This window comes from Molothrus ater, chromosome 3 (assembly GCF_012460135.2).
Source record: "Molothrus ater isolate BHLD 08-10-18 breed brown headed cowbird chromosome 3, BPBGC_Mater_1.1, whole genome shotgun sequence".
In the NCBI taxonomy this organism is placed as follows: domain Eukaryota; kingdom Metazoa; phylum Chordata; class Aves; order Passeriformes; family Icteridae; genus Molothrus; species Molothrus ater.
Window position 1 is genome coordinate 57,595,023 of NC_050480.2, and position 12,083 is coordinate 57,607,105.

The 12,083-nt window shown below is 40.4% G+C and overlaps 1 protein-coding gene across 1 annotated transcript in view; it reads left to right on the forward strand.

Moving 5' to 3' along the window:
• The first annotated feature begins 3,488 nt into the window (after positions 1–3,488).
• SGK1 (serum/glucocorticoid regulated kinase 1) overlaps positions 3,489–12,083 on the forward strand; it is a 69,826-nt gene continuing 61,231 nt past the window's right edge. The window contains exon 1 of the mRNA XM_036380327.2: positions 3,489–4,040. Coding sequence (XP_036236220.1) covers positions 3,972–4,040 — 69 coding nt within the window. The 5' untranslated portion in view covers positions 3,489–3,971. The remainder of the gene's footprint in view (positions 4,041–12,083) is intronic.

A 12,083-nucleotide genomic window follows, 5' to 3' on the forward strand; every position in this document is an offset into this window, starting at 1 on the left:
GAATGAGAATTCTGGTCCAGGCTTAGTGTCCTTTGCATATTATGTCAGTCAAAGGTTATATTATTTATTCAAGAAGATCTTCAAGAAAACCACCTTCATGCTCTCCCTGTGGGGCTGCCTCACAGCGATTCAAATGCTACCATGTGTTTTGCAGTTCTCCAAAATTCTGTAGCTGGAATATATGTGTATTTCTCTCCTGACTGCCCTAATAAAAAACTCATTTTATCACTGGGGGAATATATGCAATTTAATGGGAACAGTAAAGGCTGTTAAAGCATGAAGTACCTGCAGGACTTGTTTAAAGTGTTTGGTATATCTGGCAGTCCACCAAGCTGATGAAAGCCCTTGATGTTTCGTGACAATCACAATAAAACACAGCTGAGTGGGTTGTCTTGGCTGAAATCCTTATTTTCCTACTCAATTTTTATGCTTTTTATTAAAGTTTAATGCAGTGAACATGGAGTTTTATGCTCATTTAAGGTTTAATTGTGAAGCCATGCTTTTTGCATCATAAAAAAAGTAAAACACTTTTTCTTGTAAAAATATCTCTGGCTTTAAATCTTTGGATTCTGGTGTAAAAACAAATATGTGGTATTCCTCTTTTCCTCCTCTTTTAGAATTTTGATCTCCTATGCTAGACACAAGCTCTGCAGACACTGCGTTGCACTCTGATACCTGTAGTAAAAAAAAATGTTTGCAAATAAACTCCTTGGAGGCCACAGAGCCAACAGGATTTCCACTGAGAAGAATTCTAATCAAAATATAGATATCCTGAAGAGGCCAAGGAGGGCTCTCTGTGATTCAGGAATAGTGTCCTAGGTCATTCCCCTTGCAGCAATACACCTGCATTGAAAAATAACTCCTACAGTACTTTGAAACTATCAGGCTACTTTAAAAGCAGCTGGAGTTTTTTCTCTCTAATGGAAATTAACATAAGTGCATAGTTTGTTCAGCTGAAAAGAGGCAAACACCCAAAGAAAATAAACAGAAAAAAAGGTCTGGAGGTCAAGGCCCTGGCACCAGGACTCATGAGATATCCTCACAGGGGCAGTCCCCACCCCCAGCAGCCTGCAGGGTGCCGGGTTTAGGAGGCTGGAAGGAGAATGGCGTTTCAGTCAGCAGCCTGGAAATCTTATGGAGGAGGTAGAGACAACACAAATGCTTTTGTGAAAGAGAAGGCAGTGCCTGCAGGAGTTATATCTGTGGCTGAGAGACAGATCAAAGCTGTGGCTGAATAGATCAAAGATCTCAAAAATAAATGTACGTGCATAGCAAGCTTCCTGGTTTGCCTGAATGAAAATCATTCTTTTGACAATCATTTTCTTGCATTTCAGATTAGCCAACAAAGCACATGGTGCTCAGAATAGTGAGAGACACCACCAGTAGAAATTGGGCACTCGCCATTGTCTACATTTCCATGTGTAAGCACCAGAATATAGCTCTGGCAGCTCTAAAGCACAGCAGAGGATTAATGAGAGATCAGTGAGACTGAGGGATTGGCTGCAAGGTGGAGGAGGGTGGTGCTCACTTCAGAGAAGCCTGGCAGAGGCATATTGAGAATTTCATATTTTCTAAAAATCTCCTCCATGTCCCTCTAGCTGGGCACTCTGAATTGCTGATTGGTTTTCAAGGGCTGGGCTGAATTGTTTCTTGGCAAAATCCATTAGTCCCAGACAGAGGAGCAGAGTGGAAAATTCCCTCTGTCCTTGCTCCAGTGACAATTAGTTATATAAAGTGAAACAATTCTGATGAGATATTGGCTTTTCAGCCCCTTGCTTCAGACAGTCCTGTAAGAACATCCAAAATCAAGATTATGTCTTTTGTGCTGCTTGGACAAAAACTTCCCAATGAGTGTCTTCATTTGTGACCTGGGATCAGGCTGTACTTTCCCCTCATAATTTTAACCAGAATTTTTAACCCGAGCCCAAGAAATATTTCTCAGACTATTATGGGACTGCTGTGACTACTGCAATTAAAGACAAAGGGGAAAGACAGAAAAGGACAGGAAAGGACAGAAAAAGGATGGAAAAGCATGGGGGAAAAAGGGAAAAATGGGGAAATAGGTATGAGGAAAAGAGGTTTTGAATGAATGCTGTGATACTATGTCCTTAAGAAATTCCAAGTCTAAGATGAGTGCAGCCAAATTGTTTATAAACAGTGATGGAGAGCTAAAGGTACAGAGTTGGGAAATACATGTGGTTGACTTGTAAAAAGGTCATAGCCTACAGTCTGCTCTGGCTGGGGTCTCCAGGGAGTTGCACAGGTCCAAAGACCTGTGAGATACTCTGGAGAACAGCCATGGTAGTAGATGTATGTTCATAGTTTCACCTCTCTACATGCAATAAGGGGAACCTTGCACTGGAATAGGATATACAGCTCTTATTGTTAAAGGATCTTCAAAAGAGGAGATAAAAGGGACAGGGAAGAGTGACACAATATCTTCAAAGACTACTGAAAATGGCTTCCACTGAAAAATGTGAAATGCTCAGTCTATTTACCTAAACATAGAGATGATTTACATTAGAGCAGTATCCTCTCTCATATATATACATACATACATATATATATATATATATATATATATATATATATATATATAAAATATTCTTTATATTACTGGGCTGACCAGTCTTGGAAGTTATGGCTTGAATGAGAAGCCAGATCAATATTAGAAATTAGGTGCTTTCTTGAAACTGATTTTCATTAACCTGGAACATAGGCTGATAGGAGGTCATGAAAACCCTATTTTATTTTCCAAACCTTTCTAGAAAATGTAGCTTAATTAAAATATACTTTACAGTTTAGTTAAACACATATTATTGGATTCACTGGACTTGGTGACATTTAACTCAATTGAATTTAATAAAAAGAAAGCTAAAAATGGTGCCTTTTCAAGATTCTTTCAGTCCTATTTCAAATGAAAAAACCCTTTGGGTTTTAAAAGCTATATATCCATGTTTCTACAGAAATATCTGGACAAATGTGTCTGTGTCTGCTTGGCTCACATTTATTTGCACCATATATAAAAAATGTACTTTATAGGAACTGTGGGTTTCCTTTAAGCTCATTGAACTCTCTACAGCATGTCCTGTCACATAACCCAGTATGGCATTGATCATTGGATGGGCTTTTTTCCAAAGTACCACTGTTTAAATCAGAACAACACAGGAAAAACATTTTCTTAAATTGACCTGTGTTTCGTTTTGTCTTACTCAAAGACTGTTCACATATAAAATGACAGCTACCCCTGTCACTCTCCCAGGGGAAAGATATTGCCTTTCAGCACTTCTTTCCCTGAGCCTTCCTGCTATCCTTTGTATGGTTATTTGTGTTCGGCTGCTCTGCCTGTGCATCTCTCCCTCTCTCTCTCTCTCTCTCTCTCTCTCTCTCTCTCTCTCCTTCCCCCCCACCCCGCTTCCCCTCCCTCCCTCTCTCTCTCTCTCTCTGCTGTTGCTGAACTGCAGCTCCCACTGAAATTTGCACAATCAAAACCAGCTCTCATCTCAAGCAGCAGTGACTCGCACCACCTGAAGAAGGAGAATAGCAAATTGAGCACGGTGTCCTCTGTGCTTGTACAGCATGTGGCACCAGTAACTCTCACAGGATGGATGGACCCGGGTTTATGTGAGCCCCACTTAGCCTGAGCTCTGCTGCCTCTGATCTGAGAGCTGTCAAGCGATTTTACAGGAGTATATGTATTTAGGGGATGGTTTTAAGAAGCTAATAGAGAGCTGCATCTGAACGCTGGGAAAGGCTGCTGCTGCTGCCACTGCTGCTGCTGCTGCTGCTGCTGCTGCAGTAGCTGGTACAGGAGGATGAATGTGTAAAGGACAGCTGCCTGAGCCGTGCCGGTGAGCCTCCTGCCCTGCTCTGCCTTCATCAGCTGAAAGAATACAGAGGAAAACAGATGCACTGAGCAAGTGCCACACTGGCACACTGGATCTATCACTGTGTACCCTTCACTGTGGAAAATGGTCAACAAAGACATGAATGGATTTCCAGTCAAGAAGTGCTCAGCCTTTCAGTTTTTTAAAAAGAGGGTAAGATTTTCCTTTAATCCTTTCTTTTCTTTTTTTTTTTTTTCTATTTCTTTTATTATTGCTGCAGTTCTTACTTAGTCAGAGCAGAGAGAAAGTCATTGAAGAAGGAAAGTGCTTTACATTGGTCTCCTACTTTACGGAGCCCATGGCATGGGCAGTTCTACTGAAGAGCAAGGGCAATAGCAGTGTAGGTGAAGAGGAGCAGGGCAGGGGGACGAGGCTGGGGGCTCCAAAGGCATTACATCAGCACTCTTTGCTGTGGAATGTGTGTCTCTGTCACAGCTGACCCCAGGGCTTGACGCAATACAGGCAGCTATTCAGGCTGGGATGATGCACTCCAAAGCAGAGTGCAGGGATGGTGCAGCTTGTCTCTGACTCGCTCCTCTACATCCACCTAGGGTTATGACTCCCTCCACACCTTCCATTTACTTTCCTGAAGTGTAGCATTACCCTCATCCATTCATCATCTCACAAAGTAGGGGGGAAAAGAGAACAAAGAAGCATTTGCGAGCTCAGGAAAATACTTCACAGCTTGTAATTTGCCTGTAATCAGAATTCATGCAGGAGAGAAGAGTAAGACTGAGCTACACCTGAATTTGATTTTCTTTTATAATCTTTAACTTAGATATATCAGGATTTAGAAAATATTTGCTATGCCTTTTATTTGATGATTTCCTCGAAGAAATGCAGGTGTAACTCTGTCTCATCACTTTAGCTAAGTCGTTTCTGTTTCTTTGACTCTTTTCTAGTGACAATACTGCACACTCTTTATTTAACTTGAGAAACAAAGTCATTTCCATGTGGCAGCAGGACAGGTATTCTGGATAAATCTGAGTAGACCCAGACAGCAGAAGCAAAGCATCAGAAAGAGATTGTTAGCAGGGACTGCACAGTGGAAAGGATTTCCTGAGTGATTAAAAGGACAACCCTCTCTTTAAACAGACTGGAGTAGGAGCAGATAAGCTGCTCCATTCACTCATTAATTCATTCATTCATTCATCCCCATTCATTCTCTCTCTCTCCATTATGCCAAGAATATGGTCAGTCCTTTTAACCCTTCAGGTAAAAAAAAAAAAAAAAATGAAGCCTACACCAGTAACTAATTTGTAAGCTGGGGTCAAACCCTTTCAGGCACCAAGATGCCACATTTAAGGGCAGATGTAGAAAATACTAGCTGGGTCACTCAGAGGAAAAAAGATGCAGTGTTAGCCAACAATTGTTGTTTCCAAGGTGGTTTGTAGAAGCCTCAGACTGATAACTCAAAGAGCACATAAATTCAGCCCATAAAAATGGTTCTCATCCCAACACGCTTCTCATTTAAGTACATTACTATTGGCACATGTATGTCTGGTACTCAGCTTACCAGCAAGGTTATCTGTTTGTTTTTTTTATAACTGCTTGAAGGTTTTACTATAATTGTATTATTAAAGAGGAAAGTAACTGACTTACAATTCCTGTATAAGGTTCCTGTATTGGTAACTGTCTTCTATCTGTTTAGAGCCACTGAGAAGTTATCGTTGGAAACCTCTACCTAATTTTGTTCTAGAACAAGGGAATATTTTTATTTGTGGTTTTTTCCCAGACCTACACTGATAATCAGTGAATTTTCTGTTGAAAGAGATTGTTAATTGAAGAAACTGGCATGCTGATACAGTCCTGGACAGTGGAACAGGACAAATAGCTGCCTTTGGTTTCTGAAGGTTTTCGTATTAACAGATGTTGCCTTTTTGCTGCTGTGATGAAGATAGCCAAAATCAGTAAAACCAATTTAGATAAATGAAGAAGGGAATTCTCTCCCTATACTTTTCTGATAAGAGATATATGTGTTCATTGATGTTTCTCTTACCTCTCTTACCTTCCTCGCAGAAAATCTCCATTGTCCAATACCAGTGTTTGAAACATACACAAACAAAAAAAGCTACACACTCATAACATATTGCTGGCTCCCAGAAATATTTCTTGTATTTGCTGGACTGGTGACATGTCACATGTTAACTGCTGGGAGAACAGGGAGAGATGGTTCAAGAGTTGATTTGGTCCTCTGCCAGTGATCTGGACACTCTGGCTGAACAACCACCAGAATCTTGCATGTACAGAAGCACACTTGCAAGGTTTCTTGGTCTGAGTGTAGTGTGTGGTGGAGCTATTTGATGGTTTGCATCCCCACAGCACCAGTGCTCCCTAAGCAGCACCCCAGTGGATGAATCCTCCATCCATCCAGAGTGGGAGGCAGCCCTTGCACTGCAGAGCCCAGCAGCCCTGGCTGCTGGGTGAAGTACTGCTATCCCTCCTTACTGACAGATGCCTGAAACCCAGAGAAGGAGATTTGTTATCTGGGTACTGCACAGGCTTCTCCCAGATCACCAGATCACAGGGTCTGTGATGAAACAAGGGATGGGGCTTGGATCTCTCCAGTTTGAAATCACTGTGTCTGTCTCCTCAAAAGTACACATTCCTAGTAGAGGTGCTTTCAAAGTCTAATTCTAAAAAATCCAAATCAACGTAGAGTAAATTTTGGGAAATGCTGCTGTTTTTTCAACTCAGTTAGATTTTTTTCGGAAGAAAGTGTCAGATGTATCTTCATTGGTGTCATTTCCCATTGAGCCTTATGCCCTCATTAAATTGCAATCCTGTTTGTTGCTGTGTCCAAGAGTGCAGAAAGGACTGGCAGAGCTGTGTGGATTTAGACTACGCTGAAAGTGCATTCAAACGTTGATTTGAATTTGAGGAACAGATTTTTTTTTTAAGCCTGGCTTATTCTCTGATTACAAAGTACTGCCCCTCTGGGATGCTACCTGCTGTGTCAGATGATTGAGGGTATGGACTAATCATGTCCAGAGGTCAGAGAACAGGAAGGAAAGGCTGAAATTAAAGAGCAGCACACTTAATTAAAATAAAAAGGGAAATAGAAACTATTTGTTTTGCAGAATAGCCTGTAGCACTCACTTCTGGTGGGGTTGGAACAACAAAATAGGGACTTCAACCACTTAAAATGGGTGCAGCTTGGAGAAAACCAATGGATTTACAATGCCTGTCTTTTATTCATTGCAAGAGGTGTAACAAGTAATTGTGCCAAGAATCAGAAGTTTTAATGGTTAAATATTGGGTTTTAATTAAAGATAGCACAAATTGAAAAAGAGAAGGGGAGAGAAGAAGATGGGCCATATATAGGTACAAGGGGGAAATCTGAAGTTAATCCAATGAAGATTAATTATAAACACAATTGTTCAAATAATATTGGGCCATGGCATAAAAGGATTACCTCCTGACAAGGTTGGGAGGTTGAAAGACATTGTCATCTGATGGCACACAATTACCTTCATTTTTACTACCATCCTTTTCCTTGTCCACTGACATTGCATACTGGATAGCCATATTTATAACCCTTAAACATCTTTGACTATAAATGGCTGGGAAATCTCTTTTTTTTCGTATACCAGCAGCAGCCTGACTTTCCCAAAGTTAAATAAAAATGGTTTGTTAATTGACAGAAGTCACATCCTTCTGTTGTGAGGGGCTTGCAGGTCTCACCCTTCAGAGCTGTGCAGGATTGCCCACACAGCAGGATGCTCCCAGTTCAAAAGATCACTGAATGAGGTAAACCTACAAATATGCTATTCCTCTTTGGCCAAGGGATATCCCAGGGCAGAGGGGCCTTTCATTTTCACCTACTGCCATCCCTGCCAGATGTTTTTTGGCAAGTGGGTGTTTGGTATTTGCACTGCCTCTTCTGTTGCATTGGCCCACCTTATGAAGATCTTGGATAGTATTTTACATTATACAACCTCCTTCATATCAAAACAACATGTCATATATCACAACCCAAACCAACATGGTTATACCAGGGTAGGTGATGAGGAAGCGTCCCTGCCACTTAAATACTGTGCTCATGATATGGTAACCTCAGCGAATATGGAAATTCTTTATCCTCTTAGGTATGGACCAAGACCAAATACAAATTTATTCAAAATGTGAAGAAGATAAATGACTGATAAATGGGAAAAGAAATAGCTGTCTTCCATAAAAGGAAAAAGAAAAGAAACAGGGCATGTCTTAGAGAAGAAATTTATTGCAGGGATTAAGGATTTGCTAGTCTGAAACCTGATAAGAGAAAGAATATCCATAATCCTTTTTCACTGAGAAAATTTACATTAATTAGCAATTTAGGTCAAGCCAAAGTGAACGCACAAGAATGAAGAGAAAATAGCAACCTTTGTTTCTATGCAGTTTTTCCAAACAAGCAGTTTGTGGAAGCCATGTCCTGCTCCTCTCTCTGTTGATATTTTATGGCACTACATACCAGCAGCTTTCCCCATACACGAGCTGAAAAGACCAAGCCGTAAACATCATCGAGCTGAAAAGACCAAGCCGTAAACATCATCGTGCATAAAGATGACAGCCCAGACTGCACTGGAGCCCAAGGCAACACATGGCTGAGGGGACTGCAGAATTACCTGAGTGCCATTTTTAGGGCGACAGTAATTTAGTGATACAGAAAGCCCTTGAATGAAGTGCTTCCAGCTGAGTTCCTACAGATTATGGTCCCTCTGGTAGATTGTGCTGTGGGGGGATTGCCTTCTGCAGTACTTGTTTTCAATTAAAAAAAATGTTTTGTTCTGTCTTCCCATTAAACCAAGATGAGCTTTGGGTTGGTATCACATAGCTAATATTTTGGTTTTCAGCTAGCATACAGGAAAAGACTTATGAGACAAAACTAGCAACATCTGGAAAAGAAAGTATCTGTGACTCCCTTGTTCAAAACTAAAATATGAAAGTGCTGTTAAAACTAAAGTATAATAGCTAGGAATAAAATTGATAAATTCAAAAGGTAAAGGGAAGGAAAAGGAAAAAGAAATAGGGAAGAATAGAGGAAGGACAGCAGAATGAGAGAAAAGGAAAGAAAGAAAACATATCAAGAGAGAGGAAAATGTTATTTCTTATTCATTTCTCCTTCCTTTAACCTCTTCCATTCTCTCTCATAAAAAATGTAATACTAGAAAGCACATCCATACTCCTTAAACTTAAGCTTGATCTTCTTTCCTAAACACATCTCCTGTAATTCCTATCACAAATTTGTCAAGCTAATGCTTGAAGCTGCCCAGTTCTCTTCCAGTTTTGAAAAAAACTGCTCTGCTTGAAAATTTAGAAATTCTCCTTTCATTTTCAGCCTAGTTTTACACATGACCAATTTATTCCCATTTGCTTTTTTACTAACACAAAGCAATAACTTATATAGATCGTGCCCTTCCCTCATCTATACAACCAGTGCTGTATTTATAGAGAGCAGTCATTTCTTCTTTCAGCTTTATTTGTCTAGGCTAAAGAAGACAACTTCCTTTAGACAACAACTTCCTTTCCCTTGCCCAGTAACACTAGCAGACAGAGGCAGCTGTCATATTTGCTGGCCAAGAGATCTCTTTGGGGTTACCAAAGCATCCAAACAGTCCTCTTTCAAAGTTCTTTCTCATGGGATCTCAGCCTCCCTCCCACTCTTTTCCCCCCAGTCTAGTCCTCTTTTGCTATGCAGATCTATGTGTCACTGGCAAATTTTCTGAGCACAAGCCTAGGTTCTGTATCAAATCCATCTCCAGTAGTGATGTTCCTCTTGACAATACACTTTTAGCTTGCTCCTTTAGCCCATGATTATATTTGTAAGACTATTCTTATTCTCCATTTTAACTTATTTCCCCTGGGTTATCACTGTTACTGTGTTACCAAAGACCATATGGATTAGATTATCCACATTTACCTCATCAAAGGAAGACATCAGGCAAGTTTGGCATACTGGTAAATTCATGTTGCATGTTATCTCATTTTCTACTGAACTTTTTAAAATTTGCTCTCCCTTCAGATGTGATAGTTTTGTTTCTGTTCACACAGTCCCATAAGTTTTTTTCTTCTATGCTGTACATCATTCTCCTCCTGGAAAACTCAGAGCACAGAATTCATTTAAAGATTTACTCTTTATCTTACCTCACTCTTTCTGAAAAATGGACTTCTCTATTTTTTTTTAAATTTCAGATTCTGACTAGATTTTTTCCAAACATGCTCTCAGCTCTTTTACCGCTTTCAGGTCCTCATTATCCACCATCACTAAAATCAAATAGCGATGGGGGTATGTTCCTTTGAGAGCCTGCTCTGGCTCATTCCTTTCAAGATCAGATTAGATATTGCTTGAACCTGAAGAGTACTTTGGTCTGCCTTCATTACATGCCTTCAGAGCTGAGCATGGCTTCTTTTTGAGAAGGGCCAGCTGTGAGATCTCCCCGTCTTCTGCCAAGTGCATATTGACAGTGTTTTAAATGCCACAGAGTGTGGAGTCAAATTCTTAGAGCAATTCTGCCCCAGACACAATGTTGTCACTGCTCTCATAGCTCAGCAGCCTCAGTATCATTTACCCTTAGTCTAAACATCCAAATTGTCTGAAAAACATTGTGATGCCAGAAAATGTCAGCAAGAAGAACAGCACAGAGGGTTTTGGACACCCTTAGCTGTGTGGTAACTGGTGATGCAAACTGAGATACTAAGAAAGGAGACAGCTGTGTCTGATGAAAAATCAATGTGATTCCTCTGCCAAATGGGGAGATTGATAAATATGAGCTGCAGGGACTGGGAAGGACTATGAGTTTGGAGCAACTCTGTGTATATGTTATTCTATCTGCTAATTAAAGACATGGCTTTGATGAGGGTTACAAGCTCAGGGGAGGTCAAGGGTTGTGTCCATAGAGAAAGTAATCAGAGAATTGAAAGCAAGGGGAAAGCTTATATCTTTCTACCAAATTGGCTGATGTAAAGAAGAAGAAAACAGGAGGACAGGAACCATCTCTGCAGAAAAATATGTAAATGGAGATGCTAAGGCAGTGGAAAGCCAAGCAAAACCTAAAACAACAAAACTGTGTTGCAAAATCAAATCAATAACAGAGAACGTTTTGTTTTTTTTTAAATAGCACGTTATCACAAAATAATTGCTAGTGGTTGTTATTTACAACAGTTGCTTTTATGGCAAGACTATTAAATATAGGGAGTAAGAAAACAATAGCTCGAAAAGCAATAAATCTTAATGTTTATTGAAGACTGTACTGAGAGATTTCCAGATCAGCTCACAAGCAATTAACCAAGACTCAAAATATCCTTACAAGGTAGAATAATCATACCCATTTCACAGATAGGTGCACAAAGAGAAAATAGGCAACTCAGTCAGTTAGACAAACTCATATACAAGACAGCAGTTATATACAAGACAACAGTTATTCTTTCTTTCCTGACCTTTACTCTAAGTTTTCACCACTAAAATAATAATTTCCTTTCCTTGAAAGAGCAATAGCAAACATCTGCTTGGGTTTGTGTGGCTGAAATTTATGCAAGCATTTTAAGCAGCTTAACAGCAGCAGCACCAAAATAATTTTTTTTCAAGTAGTCAGAAGTGTTTAATACATTCTTGCTGACATGGCAGTGGCATCAGAAGATGCTAGATACTGTGTAAAGTTGACAAGCTATTATTTCCAGTCTACTCAGCTCATTAAAAGATTGCAAAAGGAAAAAGCGTCACAAATTGAGATTCTGCCTGCCCTGCAAAGTCAAGAGTGCCAAGGGGCACGTTTGTCTTATAAGTGTCTTGCAGCATGACCAAGCCTGTTCTCATACTGTGGCCCATCAGAAATGGCTGGAGAGGGGACAGCCTGAGACTGGAGCCTGCTGTGCTCCATAATCCAGCACTTATTTCACTGCTTTTGTGTTTCCCGCAAGAAAACCCTAATAACCAAGTTTCTGCATAACATCAGTAGCATGGATGGTGAGCTGTGCAAGGCATGGGGACAGCCTCTTTTTGCTGTAGGTGTGCACTGATGTTGGTTTGGTGTCCACCACCAGCAGCAGCAAATTGTTTAATGTCCCAGCTCCAGTGAAGCTGTGTGTACAGGCAGATGCTGCAGCTCAGTAGTCAAGGGGCTGCTTTTTCAGATGCCAACAACCTGTCTGCTTGTGCTCTTCAGGGCCACACATATATTTGTACACTGTGCAAACAATGCCATGGGCGCTCAGTTG